The 22,832-nt window shown below is 43.5% G+C and overlaps 1 protein-coding gene across 4 annotated transcripts in view; it reads left to right on the forward strand.

Annotated features, from left to right (window-relative positions):
• PCSK5 (proprotein convertase subtilisin/kexin type 5) overlaps nt 1–22,832 on the forward strand; it is a 483,293-nt gene that overhangs the window by 412,613 nt on the left and 47,848 nt on the right. For 2 of the 4 annotated variants that reach the window (XM_017892728.1, XM_017892729.1), the window contains exons 25-30: nt 149–191; nt 3,209–3,345; nt 4,885–5,085; nt 10,349–10,429; nt 14,340–14,423; nt 16,340–16,535. In XM_017892728.1, coding sequence (XP_017748217.1) covers nt 149–191; nt 3,209–3,345; nt 4,885–5,085; nt 10,349–10,429; nt 14,340–14,423; nt 16,340–16,535 — 742 coding nt within the window. Of the gene's footprint in view, nt 1–148; nt 192–3,208; nt 3,346–4,884; nt 5,086–5,638; nt 5,826–10,348; nt 10,430–14,339; nt 14,424–16,339; nt 16,536–22,832 lie in introns of those variants that run through there. The other 2 variants (XM_017892730.1, XM_017892731.1) reach the window with 2 other exon arrangements.

A 22,832-nucleotide genomic window follows, 5' to 3' on the forward strand; every position in this document is an offset into this window, starting at 1 on the left:
TCTGTTCACATATTATTTCTGGACAGTACATTTCATGAAACTATCCCACAGGATTGTTTATCTCAAGCCACAACTTTTCCAGAGCCTATTTTTCCAAATGACAAATTCCTCATAATTATTATTTTTTACTATTTTAATTTTTTTCCAGATGATCCAGGAACATGCACATCTTGCGCTATGGGGTATTACAGGTAAGTCTGGCCTTCCTTTTCATGGCACTAACTTTTCTGCAGTTTAAGCATTACTGACTTAATCCTCAATCCAGTGATTAAAGCAAAGTGGCCCTGCAGCCTGAAGCAACTCTGTCCTGTCAGGCTATTAATGAGCAATTCTTGGATTTAGCAATCAGAGCCCAGCTGTTTCCTTGCCTCGAAAGGAGGCCATCTCTTTCTTGATCCTGGAAGTCATCCAGCCTGACACTGGTGTCTAGGAATCCTGCCATGGGTTATCAAGATTCAGATCTTGCTATTCATGGACAGACTTTAATAATATACCTGGTCCCAAGTAAGCTGTTTGCAAATCTCTGCATGGATACCTTGTCCTTAACCAGAGCAAAGGCACCAGGGTGAAGCCAGGTGCTATATTAGCTCAATCATCCCCTAGGTAACAAGAGACACAGACCACTAGGTTAAATGAAACAGAGGTAACCATCACTGCCAACACACTCTAATAAAAATCCACAAAATCAAAAATGGCATGTTAAAATATCACCTCCTCTTCCTAGTCTAGCCTCCCTTCCAGCACACACTGTTGACTGTCCTAGAAGGAAAACTAAAGAGAAAGGAGCTGCAAAGGAAAGGAAGGCCCTGGGTAATGCATGGGCTGCATAATCCCTCCCTGTCCTCCTAAGAACTCAGAAGTTTTGTGATATACAAACTCCCACACTATTTCATCTCTCGATCATTTTATTGAGATTGTCAGAGACACAAGGAGGATGTTAATCTTCTGAAGAGAAAACTGAAGCTCAGAGAGGGACAAGGTTTTACTCAGGTTGCACACAGCTAGTGACAGGTCTGCATTTGGAACATTTGGACTTTGGCGGGTCACCTCCTCTTGTCACCACATTGCCTTTTCCCTCCATCCATGGAATCGGACAAAGCAATGTGGTGACAAGAGGAGGTGACCCACCTGTCCAAAAACAAATACTCTTGAAATGTGGTAATAGGTAGGAAGAAGGGAAAGAAGTGAGGAGGATGGAAGAGAAAAGGAAAACCAACAAGCTGAAACATACTAAAAATGATCAGTTCACCTTATCAGTTCTTAGCCTTCTGGTTTTAATCTAAGTTTTCCAGAATAGCCTGCCATTCTGTACATTGACTATGTCTCATATCACTGCACTCCTGACCCACTTTGTTTTTTTGTTGTTGTTTGTTTTTTTGTTTTTTGGTTTGTTTTTTAGACAGAGTCTCACTCTGTGGCCCAGGCTGGAGTGCAGTGGCACGATCTCAGCTCACTGCAACCTCTGCCTCCCAAATTCAAGCAATTCTTGTGCCTCAGCCTCCCTAGTAGCTGGGATTACAGGTGCACACCACCACGCCCAGCTAGTTTCTGTATTTTTAGTAGAGACAGGGTTTTGCCATGTTGGCCAGGCTCTGTTAAACTTTGTTAAACATCTTCTGTTAAACTTTGGAGCCAAATCTGGCCACCTCTCCAGTTCACCACTAACTCGCTAATGAGCATGTTTCATAAAACCCTCTGAAAAACAAATATCCTGAAAGAACATGCTCCAATATCACTAAGGGTACAACATGAGATATTTATTTCAAGAAACAAACATATCTAATCTTTGAAAACATTTAGCAATTTTGAATACAGCTAGTGAAATGCTATACAATAGAGGTTGTTGCCAGGCATGTTGGCTCACATCTGTAATCCCAACACTTTGGGAGGCCGAGGTGGGTGGATCACCTGAGGCCAGGAGTTTGGGACCAGCCTGGCCAACATGGGGAAACCCTATCTCTACCAAAAAATACAAAAATTAGCTGAGTATGGTGGTGCGCATGTGTAATCCCAGCTACTCAGGAGGCTGAGGCAGGAGAATCGCTTAAACCCAGGAGGTGGAGGAGGTTGCAGTGAGCCAAGATCACACCATTGCACTCCAGCCTCAGTGACAGGGAGACTTAGTCTCAAAAAAAAAAAAACAAAAAAGAAGAAGTTGTTAAAGAAGATATGCAAAGGTTTTCCCTGATATCATGCTGATGCTTTGAAATTCATCAAAGGCAGGGGTCGATTTCTGTCCACTCCCCCTTCAGGTAAGCCTGCCATTCAGTGGAGTCTGAAGTACAACATTTTTACTGTATCATGAGAATAACGGATAACATACATAAAAATATTTATAAATAAAAGCTAAGCTACTTCGCTACTATTGTTAATAATCTGGTTACAGACATTTTAGTAAGCTGCTTGGACTTGACACCAAGCTATTTCAGGCCTCAGTGCCAGTTGCTATGTGACAAATCACACAAGCAACCTTTTCACACAGACTTTGGTTAAAATCCCAGTCCCACCATTAGCTAGCTGTGTGATTTTGAGCGCTTAACCTTGAGCTCCAGTTCCCTTATCTAGAAATTAAAGATACATGATATCTACCATACGAGATTTGTGGAGATTTAGATGAGCTAATACTTGACACATAATCAGTACTCTATAAATAAGTATCAGTACCCCTTCCTTCTCCCCAGCCTTCTCCCAGCTGCCCTGATAAAGAGTCCTTGGAGGTCCAGAAGGAGGTGGTTAGTGACTTGGGTTGACGGGGGCACAACAGACCAAACCTGAAATTCAATTACCCACTCCTGCTGAAAATGCTACATGGGCTGGGCGTGGTGGCTAATGCCTGTAATTCCAACACTTTGGGAGGCAGAGCTGGGCGGATCACTTGAAGTCAGGAGTTTGAGACCAGCCTGGCCAACATGGCAGAACCCCCTCTCTAGAAAAAAATACAAAAATTAACCAGGCATGGTGGTGTGCACCTGTAATCCCAGCTACTCGGGAGGCTGAGGCAAGAGAATCACTTGAACCCAGGACACCGAGGTTGCAGGGAGCCGAGATCAAACACTGCACTCCAGCCTGGGCAACAAGAGCAAAACTCCATCTCAAACAAAACAAAACAAAAAACTCTGCATAGAAATATATGAGCAGATTAAATTATGGTGGTGAAGAGTAATAAATCAACATATGTCATGAAAGAAATGATGTCTTCTTCCTCTAGGTTTGATCAGCATTGTTATAAAACCTGTCCTGAGAAGACCTACAGTGAGGAACTGGAATGCAAGGCATGTGATAGTAACTGTGGCAGCTGTGACCAGAATGGATGTTACTGGTGTGAAGAGGGCTTCTTTCTCTTGGGTAAGTTAGAAAATGGCACCATCCAAGGTCAGAACCAGGCACTGGAGCTCCACCCAGTTGGGGCCACAGGAGCGCACATGTGATTGGTTTCAGAGTCTGTGTGTGCGGGCACCTCTAGCCCAAGGAGAAATTTTAATTTGGTTTAGAAATAAACATTAGCTGAACCACTTCCTTCTGCTTTTATTACTGAAGCATGGGTCCTGTTCCACTAATTAATCTCATGTATCTCCAAGCTGATGCAAACAAGGTGGAGATAGAGAGTGGGTAGCTGAAGATAAATGTTTTGGCATTGAAGTCACCTGGTATATTGAGAGCTCTGACCCTTGTCTTGAGACTTAATCCATCTCATATATTCCTGTGCACTGCAAGAATTTAACAAGATCCCTTGCCTTAGGTTTTGGTCACTAACTGATGGAAATGGATAGCTAGGAAAGAAATACAGTGTGAATCTCGCAGCTGAAGAGGTAATAGCCCAATGCACTTGAGTGTTTGGGGGAGAAAGAATGAGAAAGACAGCCTACGATGTTCTTCAGTGTTTCTCTACACAGAGATTTATTTTACTTGTAGTTTTTCAAGGCCTCAAGGATTCTGTATTCAATGCTCTTGACCCTTTAATGGCAACAGACCAAACCTGAAATTCAATTACCCACTTTACTACCATACGAGATTTACTACCATACGAGATTTGTGGAGATTTAGATGAGCTAATACTTGACACATAATCAGTACTCTATAAATAAGTATCAGTACCCCTTCCTTCTCCCCAGCCTTCTCCCAGCTGCCCTGATAAAGAGTCCTTGGAGGTCCAGAAGGAGGTGGTTAGTGACTTGGGTTGACGGGGGCACAACAGACCAAACCTGAAATTCAATTACCCACTCCTGCTGAAAATGCTACATGGGCTGGGCGTGGTAAATTCCCAGTTGAAAGAGGACTTAGGTAAAGTGTTGGGTTTTGTTTTGTTTTGTTTTGTTTTGTTTTTTAGATGGAGTCTCGCTCTTGTCACCCAGGTTGGAGTGCAATGGTGCAATCTCAGCTCACTGCACCCTCTGTTGGCCAGGCTGGTCTCGAACACCTGACCTCAGGTGATCTGCCAACCTCAACCTCCCAAAGTGCTGGGATTACAAGCATGGGCCACCTTGCCCAGTCTGGACTTATTAAAACACATTTCTTGGTTGAAATAAGCTAAAGCCATCTTGGTTTCTTTAAAAACAAATGAAAAGCCTGGACAGAGTGGCCTGGCCAACATGGTAAAACCCCATCTCTACTAAAAATATATAAATTAGCCATGTGTGGTGACACACACCTGTAGTCCTCAGGAGGCTGAGGCAGAAGAATGACTTGAATATGGGAGGTGGAGGATGCAGTGAGCCGAGATCATGCCACTGCACTCTAGCCTGGGCAACGAGAGATACTCCATCTCAAAATAACAATAAAACAAATGCAAAGAAAATGTCCCTAAAATTTCCTCCAGCCTCTTTAGAACTTGGCCTTGCAATGATCACCAAAGCCTTCATGCTTTCTTTCTGTGTTCTCACATAGGTGGCAGTTGTGTGAGGAAATGTGGCCCTGGATTCTATGGTGACCAAGAAATGGGAGAATGTGAGCCCTGCCACCAAGAGTGCGAAACCTGCACAGGCCCTGGTCATGACGAGTGCAGCAGCTGCCGGGAGGGACTGCAGCCGCTGCGTGGGGTGTGCGTGCGCGCCACCCAGACCCGGGAGGAGGGCAAATTCTGGAATGGTATGTGCCTCCCAAAAAGAGATCACAGGGGTCTAGCTGCCTACTCTGCTTCCTTCCTTCTATAACTCTGGTTTTTGGAATTATCCAGGAGAGAAAGGCTGTGCAGAAAAACAAGAGTTTGGAGTGAGAATCAAGTTGGGGTCGTTCCTGAGTCTCTCTGATGCTTGTAGCAGGAATAGGTAGGAAGCTGAGGTTGGCATTCAGCCAGCAGAGAGAGCCCAAAGGGCAATTTATGATTGGTCCACCCGCTTGAGTTTCTACCTGGGTGAAGCAGGCCCAGAAGCAAGTGAAGAGAGTCACGGAGGGAAAGGGCCCCGGTGTCATTTTTCTCAGAAGTTTCAGAGTCACTTCCATCACAGGCATGTCCTATGTCCTTATTACATGTCCTTTTTGTAGCAAAGGAAAATTTTACCTGTAGGGTAGGCTTTTCCAATTAGACAAGGAAGGACTGCTCGAACGTATTAGAATTTATGCTAAAAACAGATGGTCTCTGTGGCTGCGTTATTAGAGCTCACCATCGTTAAAGCTTACCTTTAAAAGTTACTCTTCCCAGTTGCAGACAGGGAAAGCATGGCGCTTCTGAGGAGGGAGGAGAGGAGACAGGTGTGGGAGCTTGGAATCCAACAGCAAAGCCCTGCAGGTGCGCATTCCTCCCCGAGTCTTTACGCCACGCCTCCTCACACTTGAGACTCAGTTACCGGCTTCCTTGCAAGGTAATTACAAACTTTCAGCGACCCCTCCATGTCCGAGGTTGTTACAAAACAAAATCCTCTTCCTGCTGGAAAAATCTGACTCATGTTCTATGCAGAGACAGTCACAAAAACAGGAGCTGCTCTTCATTTGATTTCGAGGCAGGAATTTGTTTAAAGGGTCAATTTGGTGCAAAGGCAGTGGCAGCCGGAGAGAGGGCTGTACAGGAGGAGTGTGCTAAGGGCTCGAGGGAGTGACAGCTCTGTGGTTTTTGCTGGGCTGGAGAGGAGGCATGTCCATGGCTGCTGTCTACTACAGCAGTTTTACACATGTGACTTCAAGGAAGAGCAGCTCAGAGACCGTGAAAAACCCAGCAGCCAAAGGCCACAGAGAACATGGGCCCTATTTCAGAGACATAGCTGAGAAGATTATTCAATCCAGATTGGGATATCTTCTGTGAGTTATAGCTGAAGCAAAATGCTGCAAATGAGTTTGTCTGGCATTCAGGCATTTAAGAGGCAGTGCACGCCAAAAGGAAAATGGTCTGGTGCTGTGTTTCTCGCTGAACATCTGTATTTTATCTGGCGTCCAGATGATGACACGGTCCAGGGAGCCAAGAGTTAGAGCAGGCTTGATTCCCCAAATGATTCCACGTCCCTTCAACTGGACTACGCATTTTGCAAGCAGAAACCAGGCTTCAGTGGTTCCCTTTTGTCGAAGCACCACACCCACCCCTCCACATTTTCTGCTATTGCAATGTAATGTTTCTGAAGAGAGGGAGGAATTAGTGTATTTGGGGATTTTTCACTAACAGGGGATTGGGGACAGAGATGGGAGTGTTTCTCATGGCTGGACAAAAACAAGTCAATGACAGAGCTGTACTTTCCCATTCCTATGACCTATGAAATAAGACATGCAGACCATTAACACAGAGAAATAGCCATTTATTCACTAAGCAAGGTAAAGCCATAGCTCAGCTTCCCCCAGCATAGTGTAAGCACTGAAATGGATAGTAAATGGGAAATGCATTCCATAAAGTCCTGGGAGTATTTGAGCCAATGCCTACAACCTTCTCCTGACTTCTTTTTCTTAAGAAACAGGATCGCGAGTGTAATAGGAGAGTAGAGGGTTCCAGAGAACAAGCACTAATTAGCCACACCTTTAAGATGATGGAAAGCAGACTGCAGTCATCCTGGGTCAAATCAGAGGAAACCCAGGCAAAGTACAGAGTGCTTTTGAGAGGATATAGCTGTCTAGGTAGTACCAGAACGTTTTTCTGTTCTGTTTTGGGTTTTGTTTTATTTTGTTTTTCAAACACAGATTCAGATTCAGGTAGGAAAGGTAAGATGATGCACACTTCAGTCCATTCCTTCACCCATGCTGCTCCCCAGTGGAAACAGTAAGATCCTGTTTGCATCTGAAGACTACAACCAACCCCAGGAGCATCTATCAGCACAGGCTGGGAAAACACCCTTGAAATCAAAGCCCAGCTAGAGTTCCCTGAACTCCTCTTTTAATAAGGTGGCTAATCAGGATGAGAATGACTACAGTGAGAGAGCCATCATTCTTTGCCAACTACCAGCAAAGTGGGAATACCTCCCATCTAGTCCAAGGATGCAGATTCCTCCACCTATCAGACAGTGCCTGACAAATCCTCCAGCCAAGACTAAGTCATCAAAGATGGCGCTCGACTCTCTGTTTTTTCAGCCACCAAAAAGTCACTGCACAAATGTATAGATCATCCCCAGACCCTCTGTCTGGGGATGTATATTGTGACAATTATTTAGTGTCCCTAAATGGCAGGAATAAAACCAATATTCAAGGCCAGACATGGTGGCTCACGACTATAATCCCAGCACTTTGGGAGGCTGAGGCAGGCAGATCTCTTGAGGTCAGGAATTCCAGACCAACCTGGCCAAAATGACAAAACCCCATCTCTAATAAAAATGCAAAAAAAATTAGCCAGGCGTGGTGGTGGGTGCCTGTAATCCCAGGTACTTGGGAGGCTGAGGTGCGAGAATCACTTGAACCTGGGAGGTGGAGGTTGCAGTGAGCTGAGATTGTGCCATGGCACTCCAGCCTGGGCAACAGAGAGAGACTCTGTCAAAAAACAACAACAAAACAATATAATATTCAACAGGCTGCAAACGGCCTCAGCAGTGACTCAAGCGTCACACAACCTCAGTGGAAAGGTTCAGGTATGGCAGACCACGGGCTTTGAAGGAAGATGATGGCTTCAGCTGGTTTCCTGAAGCCATTGTTGGGAATGGAAAGAGTTTCCTCTGTTACTGTTAAACCATTTGGATTTTCTTAAGTGGTTTCCCCTGGTAGTGCTGGAAAGTCCTAGGAGTAATTTCTGCACATTTCTCTTACCTCGTATTTCCATTATTGATTAAATCCATGTTACAGCAGGCTCTAATTACATATTCTGGTGATAGTCTAATCTACAGAACACAGACATGGTGAATTAGCTTTGTGTCTGTGACCACATCCTAACAATTTATCACTAGCTTGTCTCTTGATCTTAATTCTTATCCTTGGGGAAAGACTGGAATCCCAGAGTTAGTCACAAACACTGAAAGCCACACACATGTGAAAAAAAAAAATTCCACTTCAGTAGTGGGAAGATATGTTGCCTAATAGTCACTGAACTTTAGAAAACTTCAAAGATGCCACGGAAATCTGATTTTTAGAAGGACTTTGTAGATGTGTGCAGCTGCCTCACTTAGAAATGAGTGCACCATTTTTAGTTATTTAACCTACCAGAACACAGAGTGCAAAAAAACACATGGCACTGGGTAAGTAATCAACTGTTTGGCCAGTAGGATGAAGGAAGCGTCTGTATCAACTTGCACGGATCGTTACATACTCAGGAGTTCTGTAAGTGGATTGTGAAACCATTGACAGCTTGAAATTGGCTATGGTGGGAGTATTTACACCACAAAAATTGGAAACACTACAAATCAGGTTTTTGGTTTTTCATTTTCTAGAGACCTGTCTTACCAGCACCCCATTACTTTGGCTTCTATCAAATTACTTTAGAATTCAAATTTACTACTGAAAAATTCAAAAGCCTATGTCTACACCCTCTAGCAGATGCAGACTTGAGAGCACAGCACACATTATTCAAATCCCGGCTCTGTGACTTGCTAGCTGTGTAACCTTGAGTGAGTTACTCATCCTCTCTGAGCCTCAGTGTCCTTGTCTGTAAAGTGAAAACATGAAACTGCCTCACACAAAGTCATTTTAAGAATTAAATGAGAAAATGCATATAAAGCTCTCAGGACACATACGACACAATAAAGCCTAATCTACTCCCTAACTCTTTGACTCGGGCCAGTTTTAACACTTGAAACACTAGTTTGCTTTGAAAGCAGCATTCCCTGGGTCACAAAAAAAAAGCAATTCTGGGGGCCATGCATGGTGGCTCACGCCTGTAATCCCAGCACTTTGGGAGGCCAAGATGGGCAGATCACTTGAGGCCAGGATTCAAGACCAACCTGGCCAACATGGTGAAACCCCATCTCTACTAAAATTACAAAAATTAGCCAGGTGCGGTGGCACGTATCTGTAGTCTCAGCTACTTGGGAGGCTGAGGCATTAGAATCACTTGAACCTGGGAGGTGGAGGTTGCAGTGAGCCGAGATCATACCACTGCACTCCATCCTGGGTAACAGAGCGTGACTCTGTCCAAAAAAAAAAAAAAAAAAAAGCCATTCAGGAGGGTGTAAAGATAAATAGAGGTCTGGGGAAAATGACTCCAGAAAGAAGGCACCAGATAATGGTAAGTCGGGATACCTAATAGGCAGAATCCTGACTCAGCCAAGAATGTATACTCACAAAGATGTTGAGAGCAGCTTTATTTACGATTTTAAAAAGAGAAGGGAACAATCTCAAAAACGTAACAAAAGAAAAAAGCTAAGTGAATTACCGTCCATACAAATAAATATGCAACCATTAAAAATGATGTTTATGGCTGGGCACGGTGGCTTCCGCCTGGAATCCCAGCACTTTGGGAGGCCAAGGCAAGCGGATCACTTCAGGCCTGGAGTTCGAGACCAACCTGGCCAACATGGTGAAACCCCATCTCTACTAAAACTACAAAAAATTAGCCAGGCGTGGTGGTACTCGCCTGTAGTCCCAGCTACTTGGGAGGCTGAGGCAGGAGAATCGCTTGAACCTGGAAGCCAGAGGTTGCAACAAGCTGAGATGGTGCCACCGCACTCTAGCCTGAGAAACAGAACAAGACTCCTCGTAAAAAAAAAAAAAAAAAAAAAAAAAAAAAAATGCTGTTTACAAGGAATGTTAATGACAGGAGAAAATGCCTACGAGATTTATAGTGTTAAATGCAGTGTTCAAGGTCAGTCTTATGTATACGGAAGCTATAAATGATCACACATCTATACATAGATGTAATTATACCCACACACTCGATATGAAGATGAGACATCCAGGTGCCACAGTATAGACAACAGACATTTCTGGGTGGTGGGATTATAGGTGAAGTTTATCTTCTTTATCCTTTTTGCATTAAAAAAAAACTAAATACTTTATTTTTTTTTTAATAAAAAAGAAGCTGTGCCCATTGCAAACCTATCTGTGGTGAAGAGCCTGCTGCAGGAGCGACGAAGGTGGAAAGTTCAAATCAAAAGAGGTAACAGGGAAATAGGGAGGCGACAATCACAGCAGCAGACTCTGTCTCTGGAGATGGTCTCCATGGAAAAATCACCCCAAGAAGCTGGGAGGCCAGATGCAAATGGGGTGCAGAGATGCAGAGGTCATTAGAAAAAGATGGAGAGAGGAGGGGCCCATAAACATAACCTATGAGCGGTCACTCAGAGGGAAGACTGTGAGAAACTCAGCAGTGGAGATTTCTGTAACAGATAAGGACGTTCGTGACATGCTAAATGGTCATGCCTGGCAGAGGCTATCAAGAAGAGCATCTGTCCTCACAGAACTTTAATAGGCTAAGGAAGCACCTCTGCCTTCCCAGTCCCTGCGGCATTGTTTGAAATCACAAAGACTGGAAAAAACTAAGTGGTTACCAGTAGGAGACGAGAGAAATAAAGTCAATGTATTCATACAATAGAATACTATGGAGCCACCAAAAGGAAGAGGTTCTTTCTGTACTGATAAAGAATGATCTCCAAATATAGTGCTTGTTTACAGGCAAGGTGATAAACCATGTGAATAGCTACAGTTTGTACGAAAAAGGGTGGAGAAGGGATTAGGAGGGAGAGACATCACAGTACATGTCTTTTCTCCATTTTGCACCATGTGCAGATTATGTATTAAATAAAAAACAAATAGAATAAATGAACCCCTTGCTTTATATAGTTTAGCTACAGTCATTTCTGAAGAAAGGATACCGCACTTTCTGGATCAAAGTGGTTCTTCTTTTTTTTTTTTTTTTTTTTTGCGGTCCTGTCCAGTCTAGAATTTCCGGAGTGAGAAAAAGAGAAACTAGGATCATGGTTAAAATTTACTCGTTGAGATTAAGTCTCTAATCTTTTATGATAAAGAACTCTTGCTGGGGAGGACTTTATCCCATGCCCAGGCCTAATTGCTAAGTTAACTGCTTGTACAGATCTCCCTCTGGTGGACATATGGAGACATTACAGAATTTTATTTTATTTTTATTTGTTATTATTTTTTAAGAGACAAGGTTTCGCTGTATTGTCCAGGCTGGTCTCAAACTCTTGGCTTCAAGCGATCCTCCCACCTTGGCCTCCCAAATTGCTGGGATTACAGACATAAGCCACCTTGCTTGGCTGATATTATAAAATTTTATACCAGGTGTATGCAGTAAAATACCAAACTGCCAGAATGTGAGATACATGTAATTATAAATATGTGCATATATGTAGATATAGACATTAAAATGTATACAAATATGAGAAAATTAATGAAAACTCATGTCTTTATAAATATATTTTACTATATACATGATAACATCAAAGGAAAATCAGCCTGAAGCCTGGACGTACAACATTGAAGATTTGCAAGGTGTTCACTCTCTGATTAATATTGTTGTCTTATTACTCTTTGCACAACTGCTCTCAGCCATTCAGTGAACATCTGACTAATAGTAGCAACAGGATTGTTGCTCGCCTTTCGGCTGCCGTCTCTTTGGGGCTGAGTGATATTGCAGGTTTAAAAGGCCTTCGGGGACAGAATCGGTTACTTTGAGAGGCATGAGGAACACCTTTGTAACAATCCTGTGGCTCTGCACAAGGCTAAATTCAGCCCTTAACAGATGCTCCAGAGAGAGTACACCAGTCAATCATCAGCTTTAATTAGTATATTGGAAAACCAGGGGGCTGGCTGCAGTGGCTCACACCTGTAATCCCAGCACTTTGGGAGACCAAGGCGGGTGGATCACCTGAGGTCAGGAGTTCGAGACCAGCCTGGGCAACATGGTGAAACCCCATCTCTACTAAAATACAAAATTAGCCAGGATTGGTGGCAGGCACCTGTAATCCCAGCTACTTGGGAGGCTGAGATCGGAGAATCGCTTGGACCTGGGAGGCAAAGGTTGCAGTGAGCCAAGATTGTGCCACTGCGCTCCAGCCTGGGCGATGGAGTGAGACTCTGTCTCAAAAAATAAAAGAAAGCCAGAGTAAATTTTTCTCTCCAAACTAGGAAAAAACCAACTACCCTGCATGGCAGCCTAATCATTTATATCTCCATCTCCATCTCCACCTGTATCTGCATCTATCCCCATATCTGTATCTATCCATCCTATCCATCTATGTATGTATCTTTCTACCATCTGTATTTTAATCTAGTTTCCTCTATGGCAAGGCTCATCAGCTTTGTATCCATGATATTGTAGAAGCCGAGCAGTGCCACTCAGGTATGAAACCAGAGGGAAAGAAGAGGGGAGTAAAACAAGTTTCAGAAATGGAGTGGAATGGTGACGAGAGAGAGACAACAGGAAGCAGGAGGAACTACCATTTACTGTGCCACTATGTTAAGCACTTAACACACATTATCTCATTTAGTCTTCACAACAATCCTATAAGGGCAGAATTATTTTCTCTCATTTTAGAGACAAGGAAAGCAGGACTCTGAGAGTTTAATTACTGTATCCATGGTTACCCTTCCCTTCGGCAGCACAGCTGGGATCTGAAGGCAGGTGTGACTAGAAAGCCATCAATACCCGGCTCTGACTCTTAAGATGAGAAGAAAGAAGATGAAAGGCAGGAGAGGAAGGAAGGGAGAAAGGGAGGGAGGAGGTAATGAGGGGAAATGGTAAGATGTCAACATTGGTTGAGGGTCAGGGTCATTAAAATCCCACATTCTGAGCTAGAACTTCGTTTTCTAATTTTTCCCTATATGAGTCATGCCGATTTCTGAGCAATCCCTGAGCTCTAGTCAAGGTCTCAGTATGTATTGACTGAGTGAAGTCTTGAAGCTGTTCTGTCTTTGAAACTGTCCCATGGAGTTGCTGAGGTGACTTCCTGGGAAAGCCTGCCCATCAAATGCTGTTGGAGGGAAAGGGAGAAGGGAACACTTTCAAAGTTTCCCTGGTGAATGGTGTATTAACCTGGGATGGCCTACTTATAGCCCAACCAACCAGAAAGCTCGTGAGTAGGGGAATATGGTGATGTTTAACAATGATTTGGGACAAATTTAAGATGAGATAAATTTAGGTTGCATAGCACAGTAGCTACTCTGAAGAAAACAGTGACCCAAACTTTGACCAATAATAAAATCTGATTTTCGAAGAACAACAACAGAAAAAAGAAAAGAAGTTCCTCCACGAGAGGTACAATGAATTCTCAATTATCATCTTGGAGTGAAGAGAAATGGTCATCCGGCTGGGCGCGGTGGCTCACACCTGTAATCCCAGCACTTTGGGAGGCTGAGGTGGGTGGTCAGGAGTTCGAGCCCAGCCTGGTCAACATGGTGAAACCCTGTCTCTACTAAAAATACAAAAATTAGCGGGGCGTGGTGGTGCGCACCTGTAATCCCAGCTACTCAGCCGGAGAATCGCTTGAGCCCAGGAGGCGGAGATGGCAGTGAGCCAAGATCATACCACTACACTCCAGCCTGGGCTACAGAGCGAGACTGTCTCAAAAAAAAAAAAAAAAAAAAAGACAAGAAAAGAAAAGATCATCCAACAATCTTGGCAATAGAAGTGATTACCTTTGACTCATAAACTCATTCACAAATGCATACACACAAACACAAACTCACACTCCCATTTTTAACACACAAAAGAAGTAATCATTTGTTAGTTCAGATATCCCCACAGTATTTGAGGCTATAAGATACCACATTCCTTTTGGTACCACACATTCGTGTGGTATCTTTCTTGATAATCAATTGCCAATGAAGTCTTGATATTCAATTGCAAATGAAGGAGTAAGAGAAAAACAAATTAATGAAGTCTACACAATGGCAATGAGCCAGTGCCAACAATCAGCTCATGTACAATCAAAAGGATTCCATTTGGGGCAAGAAAAGGGACTAGGTTACCCATGAGATCTTTTTCAGCACTGGAATCCTATGTGCCTATTCAAAGGAGAAGCCTGAACTGTTGTTTCTTTCTCATACAGATACTTGGGGAAAATCCCAGCCTTGTCATTCTTCTTGTAAAACCTGCAATGGATCTGCAACTCTGTGCACTTCATGTCCCAAAGGTTAGTGTGTCGTGTGACAGGAGATGGCAGCAGTCAAGCCAAGTCATTGAAACTCACGTGTAGTAGCATCTTTGTGTAAAGAGGTCTGTAATGCCTTGGTCTACTCCCATCACATGTTCCTATTACAGTGGCTACTTGGGAGACACGCAAGGACCCAAACATTGACCAATAATAAAAACTGGTTTTCAAAGGACAATGCAAAGAAGTGTTCGGGTGCAGTGAGGTTCACACCTGTAATCCCAACATTTTGAGAAGCTGAGGCGGGAGGATGGCTTGAGCCCGGGAGTTTGGGATCAGCCTGGGCAACATAGTAAGACCCCATCTCTATAAAAAAATTTAAAAAATAGCTGGGCATGGTGGCATGTCCCTGTAGTTCCAGCTACTTGGGAGGCTGAAATGAAAGCATTGCTTGGTCTCAGGAGGTCAAGGCTGCAGTGAACCATGATCATGCCACTGCACTCCAGCCTGGGTAACAGAGCAAGACCCTATCTCAGAAAAAAAAAAAAAAAAAAAGTTTCTTGATCTAAAGGCATGATGAAGAGGGAGGGAGGAAGAAGAGCAGCAACATAACAGCTTGATAACTTACCAGTTGCTTCATCTATAAAAACAAAAATCACAAATAACATACCTTCCCTGAATTAGGGGAATATTTTACTTAAATGGTACACTGACATAAAGAATGTTTAAGTGGGCTGGGTATGATGGCTCATGCCTGTAACCCAACACTTTGAGAGGGTGAAGTTGGAGGATCACTTGAGGCCAGGAGTTGGAGACCAGCCTGGCCAACATGGCAAAACCCCGTCTCTAATAAAAATACAAAAATTAGCCACATGTGTTGGCACATGCCTGTAATCCCAGGCTACTCAGGAGGCTGAGACATGAGATCATTTGAACCTGGGAGGCAGAGGTTGCAGTGTGCACTTCAACCTGGATGACAGAGCAAGACGCTGCCTCAAAAAAAAAAAAAAAAGAAGAAGAAGAATGTTTACATGATCATTATAAAGTCCATGTTGGAATGTACAATGTTAATAGTGGAATATGATGCAAAAGCAGAAAAATTTACAATAGGCAAGCCACGATTATAATCATATAAAATATAAAAGATTACACTCAAAAAACTAAAGCATTTTCTTGGAATTTTGGGTTTGAGAGTGATTTTGAAAATTGGTTTTCTTAATGAGTATCTGTTGTTCGATTAAAAAATAGATGGATCCTCTGTTAAAGGGAGAGTTGGGTGGAAGAGTTGTAACTCTGTGCCGAGCCTGTAATCCCAGCACTTTAGGAGGCTGAGGCAGGCAGATTACCTGAGGTCAAGAGTTCGAGTCCTGCCTGTCCAACATGGTGAAACCCCATCTCTACTAAAAATACAAAAATTAGCCAGGTGTGGTGGTGCACACCTGTAGACCCAGCTACTCAGGAGGCTGAAGTAGGAGAATTGCTTGAACCCAGGGGGCAGGGTTTGCAGTGAGCCAAGGTCGCACCAGTGCACTCAAGCCTGGGAGACAGAGCAAGACTCCTTCTGGAAAAAAAAAAAAAACAGTTGCAACTATGTTAGTGTCCTAACAAGATGAGCTTTGGGGAAGCAGAATATTAATAGACTCTATCAAGCTGTGCATGTACAGCTGCCTTACACCAGGAAGACATAGACAGGGTGTTAACAAGACTGATCAGCTGGGCAAAGGGAAGCCCCGTCATGACCTCTACCTAATATCCGTGGGAAAGGAAAGAAACAGGGCAAAAGCCTCTTGCTGTCAATTGCTTTCTAGAAATGTATGGAGGACTTAGCATCACTAGTAAATATTTTGGTAAGCCTGAAATAAGTGCCTGGATACTTTGGTCTTTGGAAAGGTTAAAAAAGCCATGTCTCTGCATAGAAAAACACATGATGACTATTCCTATCTTCCCTGGATTTCTAGGTGCATATCTTCTGGCTCAGGCCTGTGTTACCTCCTGTCCCCAAGGCACATGGCCTTCCGTAAGGAGCAGGAGCTGCGAGAACTGTACGGAGGCCTGTGCCCTCTGCTCTGGAGCCGATCTTTGCAAAAAGTGCGGGATGCAGCTGGGCCACCCTCTCTTCCTCCATGAAGGCAGGTGCTACTCCAAGTGCCCGGAGTAAGTTTCCTTTTTAATTTTACTTCCTGCTTGTAATCACTCTCCTAAAGTACTTTGGGAGCAATTACTTCTTGTTCACCAAAAAACTCTTCTCCGCTCTATGAGCGCCCGTATAAATGTCCTCTGTTGACTGACAACGGCTATGGGCCGCAGCAGCCAAAACTTACATGAGGCCAGATGCCCACTTCTCCTTTGTGACTATTTTATGTGTATATTTTTACTTTTATGAAAAATATGTTCAGGGGCTGGGCATGGTGGCTCACACTTGTAATCACAGCACTTCGGGAGGCCAAGGCAGAAGGATCGCTGGGAGTTTGAAACCAGCCTAGGCAACATAGCAAGACTCTGTCTACAAAAAATTTAAAAAATCAGCCAGTGGGGGCCGGGCGCGGTGGCTCACGCCTGTAATCCCAGCACTTTGGGAGGCTGAGGCGGGTGGATCATGAGGTCAGAAGATCGACATCATCCTGGCTAACATGGTGAAACCCCGTCTCTACTAAAAATACAAAAAATTAGCTGGGCATGGTGGCGGGCGCCTGTAGTCCCAGCTACTCGGGAGGCTGAGGCAGGAGAATGGCGTTAACCTGGGAGGCGGACCTTGCAGTGAGCCGAGATGGTGCCACTGCACTCCAGCCTGGGCAACAGAGCAAGACTCCGTCTCAAAAAAAAAAACAAACAAACAAACAAACAAACAAAAAAAAAAACTTAGCCAGTGGGTGCCTGTTGTCCCAGCTACTTGGGAGGCTGAGGCGGGAGGATTCCTTGAGCCCAGGAGACTGCAGTGAGCTGTGATTGCGCCACTGCACTCCAGCCTGGATGACAAAGCAGGACCCTGTCTCTTTAAAAAAAAAAAAAGAAAAAGTTATTTTCCCACCTTAATGATCAACTGTTGTCATGGTTTTTCTTTTTTCCTCCATTACAAAAGTAAAGCTGTGATGTGAACCTCTTCTAAAGGTTTAAATAGGTGAGACATGAATTACAAATAATAAATAATACTTGGTTAGTTCGTTATTGATTCCTCCTGGTTTCCTTGGTCCCCTGGTTTGTAATTGCTTTACTCTTCCTACCAATGGTCCCACCTCCAGAATTTACCTAGGAAGAAAGTGAGGAATAGCAAATGGAAGAGTACAGCAAGAAACTTTCAGCAATAAGCAACAGAAATGCCAAGTAAAATGACTGAGACATAACAGGGTTTATTATCTCACAGAACAAAAATGTTGCAAGTCCAGTATCAGTCACTTCAGTGGCCAGGAAGGTCATCACAAAGTCTGGTTTTTCTGTTTTGCTCTTGTGCCTTCCTTAGCTCGCCCTTTCTGACCAGCGCCGCTGCTGAGCCCACGTTGTGTGTCTCAGCTCCAGACACTGTCACCGCACGCAGCCACGACCAGGGCCAGGAAAGGGGATGTTTCCCCTTGTTTATCCTTTTCTTGAGAGAAAAGAAAATTTCCTCCGACTTTCCTGCTAATCTCAGTCCCAAGAATACATCACTGATACCTCCCTAAATCAATCTCTGGCCAAAAGAATGGAAATATAGGCGTGGTTCAGGCTGAACAAGATTTACCCCTGAGCACCCAAACAACTCAGGACTCTGACAGCCAGGAAGAATGGAGAGAGGAAGGCAGGGAATAAATTTGGGGAAGTAACTGACAGTGTCTACTTTAAGGAGTTAGGATTTTCTTTTGCCCTCTTAGTAAAAGAATTTGATACAACAACACCTGTTTCCTGGCTGGGCATGGTAGCTCACACCTGTAATCCCAGCACTTTGGGAAGCTGAGACAGGCAGATCACCTGAGGTCAGGAGTTCAAGACCAGCCTGACCAACATGGAGAAACCCCGCCTCTACTAAAAATACAAAATTAGCCAGGTGTGGTGTCCTATGCCTGTAATCCCAGCTACTCGGGAGGCTGAAGCAGGAGACTTGTTCGAACCCGGGAGGTGGAGGTTGTGGTGAACTGAGATCACACCATTGTACTCCAGCCTGGGCAACAAGAGCGAAACTCCGACTCGAAGAAAACAAAAAAGGAAAAAAGCAAAAATGGCACCTATTTCCTAGTGACCTATTTGTTTTCATTACTGAGATAGACTCTATATAGAGAGTATAAATATAAGTAATGAGTATAAATATAGAGTATAAATATAAGGTATTTATTCTCAAAAAGCATCCAATCTAGTGTAGAAAGCCAAGCATATTCACCTCAACAACACAGATACGTATTTAGCACCAACTAGGTGTAAAAATTGATACTGATACAATATCAATAGATTGTATTGTATATATGTAGCTCAGTGGAGTCTATTCTTCTACCAACAATTGATATTGATATTGATATTGATCCTTGATATGGAAAGCTAAGTTAAGACCAACTGAAGGAAGTCTGGGTCTGCAAAATGCTTACAATCCAGTAAGGGAGGTTTACATCAGGCAACGTCACACTTCTCAGAGCCTTAATATACAAAAGGCTAAGAGATTCCAAGGGAAAAGAAAACATTTTAAATCACTATTTTTTGAATGCTTGCAATGTCCAGGTATTGTGCTAAGGGCTTTAAATGTATGATCCCATTAATTCTCACAAGAATTCTCTTATTCACATACTATTATTTTCCCTCATTTGACAGATGAGGAAAAGAATAGCAGAATCCATTTTACATGTCAGACACATGGTGTGGCCAGAATTTGAACCCAAACCTCTCTGGCATTGAAGTCCATGTGCTTAACTATCACTCAGTGCTGCCTTCTTGTATAATTATTTTTTTAATCACAACTTTATTGAGACATAATTCACATACCATACAATTCACCCCAAAAGTGTATAATTCACTGGTTTTTAGTATATTCACAGAGTTATGCAACCATTACCACAATCAATTTTAGAACATTTTCATCAACCTAGAAAGAAACCCTATACACTTTTAGCCCTTATTCCTACTTTTTCCATTTCCCCCAGCCCTTAGCAACCACTAATCTACTTCCTGTCCCTATAGATTTGCTATTCTTGGACATTTCCTATAAATGGCATTGTATAAAATGTAGTCTTTGAGCCAAGCATGGTGGCCATGGTACACACCTCCAGTCCCGGCTATCGGGAGTCCAAGGCTGGAGAATTGCTTGAGCCCAGGAGTTCAAGGTCAATCTGAGCAACATAGCAAGACCCTGTCTCTGAAAATGAAAACAAAACATATAAAACAAAAAAGACAAAACATGGTTTTTTGTGACAGACTTTTTGACTTAGCAGAATGTTTTCCAGCTTCATCCCCAGCTGGGTATTTGAGAAAAAGCTTGATTCCACTAGCTCTGGAAGGATTTTGTCAAGCAGAGAGTGGAGAAAGGGTAGCAAAGGGTCAGAGTAAGAGAACCCAGGTGAGAAGGCAGGTGTGGAAACTCCCAGTCCTCCTCCCCTATCAACCGAACTCCCCCCTAGCAAACTCAGCCAAGTGTTACAATAAAGCGAAGTGTTACAATAAAGTCAGAGAGCTGCTTACCAGAGTCAGTCATTGCTTCCTCAGTGGTAGGATTGAACTGGTTGTCATTATTATTGCCTTATTTATTTAATCATTACCTTTTTCAACGCTCTCTTGGGTTCTTTGAGTGTTCCAGGAATTCACAACGCATTAAAACAAGGAAGAAAGAGTGTATTTTGCTTTACTCCAGGTAGTTGACCACTCAACACTTTTTACCTCCAAGTCTGGGGTGAAGCATTTTCATGGAGCAATGAGACACTATGCAGACATGCAGCAGTCAATATAGTCTGTATTGCTGGAGCAGAAGGAAAGCTACAAGCATGGCCTAGAAATATTGCAGACTATAGAATTGCAAGCATATGCCATCCTGCTGTGGGTAGGGTGATCTGATTATAGTGGAATCCTTCATCTTTGTGTTTACAGAAAAAAAAAAGAAGACTAACAACGGAAGACACAGAGTCTGAGGAACATATAATATCCAGCTTATCTTGGACATATAATATCCAGCTTATCTTATTGCTGTTTCTGAGAAATCACCCTTTTGGGTGTGATCCATCCTAGAATAGTAATAAGATTTATAACAGGAATATAACATACAATGACACAGCATCCAGATATTCAGAGCTATTTATAAGTTAGCATTTAGTGGCCCCTGCTTTTTCAAATATAGTATATGTTCATGAAAAAAAAAAAAAGTTGTTTGTTTTGTTTTGTTTGTTTGAGACTGAGTCTCACCCTGTCACCCAGGCTGAAGTGCAATGGTGCTATCTCTGCTCACTGCAATCTCTGCCTCCCAGGGTCTAGCAATTCTCCTGCCTCAGCCTCCTGAGTCACTAGAATTACAGGCTCATGCCACCACACTCGGCTTATTTTTTTTTCTATCTTTAGCAGAGATGAGGGTTCACCATGTTGGCCAGGCTGGTCTCGAACTCCTGACCTCGTGATCCGCCCACCTTGGCCTCCCAAAGTACTGGGATTACAGGCATAAGCCACTGCATCCACCCAAAAATAGGTTTTAACAGTAACATATATCTTTTGTTTTGGTTTGGTTTTTGAGATGGAGTTCCACTCTTGTGGCTCAGGCTAGAGTGCAATGGCGCCATCTCAGCTCACTCCAACCTCCGCCTCCCAAGTTCAAGCAATTATCCTGCCTCAGCCTCCCAAGTAGCTGGAATTACAGGCATCTGCCACCACGCCCAGCTAATTTTTTGTATTTTTAGTAGAGATGGGGTTTCACCAAGTGGGCCAGGCTGGTCTTGAACCCCTGACCTCAGGTGATCCACCCACCCTGGCCTTTCAAAATGCTGGGATTACAGGCGTGAGCCACCATGCCAGTAACATATATCATTATGGTGGTTACTTAAAAAGCAACAGAAAACTTAAGGTGGACTCACATTCACCAAACGTGAACAGATTTGAAGCTCTGTTGAAGAAATACGGCCTTCCTTTAAGTGCTGCCGGTCACTGTCTTGGTGTCTGTGAAATGGAGGTGAAGGTCCCGGACCCCACAGCTTTCACAAGACGTGGTTTTATCTGAGCTGAAAGACTTCAACACAAAGTAATTTGAATTTAACAATTTAGTATATGCAACCATTTCTTTTCAAAACAAATATTAGTCTTCTTAAATAATTGTGAAATAAAGCACGAAGAAAAGCAGTTTTATGAATGCAGAGAGCAGAAAGGAGGACAAACTCCCAGGCAGATTTGTGTGGAGAAGTCTACTTTTAGCAAGTGGCTCCTTGAAAATCACCTCTCAGGTTGCCTTCTGGCTGTCTCCCGACCGCTTTTTTTTTTTTTTTTTTTTTTTTTTTTTTTTTTTTTTGTAAGACGGAGTCTCGCTCTGTCACCCAGGCTGGAGTGCAGTGCTGTAATATCAGCTGGAGTGCTGCAATTTCTGCCTCCTGGGTTCAAGCGATTCCCCTGCCTCAGCCTCCTGAGTAGCTGGGATTACAGGCGCCTGCCATCACGCTCGACTAATTTTTGTATTTTTGTAGAGACAGCATTTCGCCATGTGTTGGCCAAGCTGGTCTTGAACTCCTGACCTCAGGTGATCTGCCCATCTGGGCCTCCCAAAGTGCTGGGATTCCAGGCATGAGCCACTTCAAGAGTTTTATTTTTTATCTTTTTGCTTGAAGCCATTTCTTTCATTTCAGCATCTCATCCAACATCCACTGACCCTCTTCTGAGGGATCTGAAAAAGATTTCTTCATGATGCATCTTTTTAGGCTCTATATTAGCATTCATCATCTTCAGTGTCCGGAAACTGTTCTCTGCAGGTCTTGACCAGGCCTAGCATTGAGATTCCCTGGAGGTAGGCCTGATGTCACACAGCTCCCCTCCTTTAAACACAGAGTGGATCGTTGTGGCACACCAGCTCCCACCGTAAGGTTACGAGATGTGGCTGTCCCCACTCTGAGGCATCCCAGCACCAACTCTCAGGTGTGGCAAGAGAGGCACATCATGAATAACAAAGACACCCCTATCTCTTAGGAAATTCCAAAGGTTTTGAGGTTAGCTGACGAGAAAGACTAGACTTCTCTTTGGGTGAGGTCAAATTCTTTACTATGCATATAGGAAAAATGAATCCATCAAATTTTCATTCCATTAGAAGGTGTGATTGGTAAGATACACCTGTAATCCCAGCACTTCCGGAGGCCATGGTGGGTGCGCTGCTTGAGGCCAGGAGTTTGAGACCAGCTTGGGCAACATAGTAAGACCCCCATCTCTACACACACACAAAAAAAGGATAAAAATTTAAAAATAGCCCAGTGTGGTGGCACAGACTTGTAGTCCTAGCTAACTCAGGAGGCCGAGATGGGAGGATCACTTGAGCCCAGC

This window comes from Rhinopithecus bieti, unplaced genomic scaffold (genome assembly GCF_001698545.2).
Source record: "Rhinopithecus bieti isolate Rb0 unplaced genomic scaffold, ASM169854v2 scaffold_19708, whole genome shotgun sequence".
In the NCBI taxonomy this organism is placed as follows: Eukaryota; Metazoa; Chordata; class Mammalia; order Primates; family Cercopithecidae; genus Rhinopithecus; species Rhinopithecus bieti.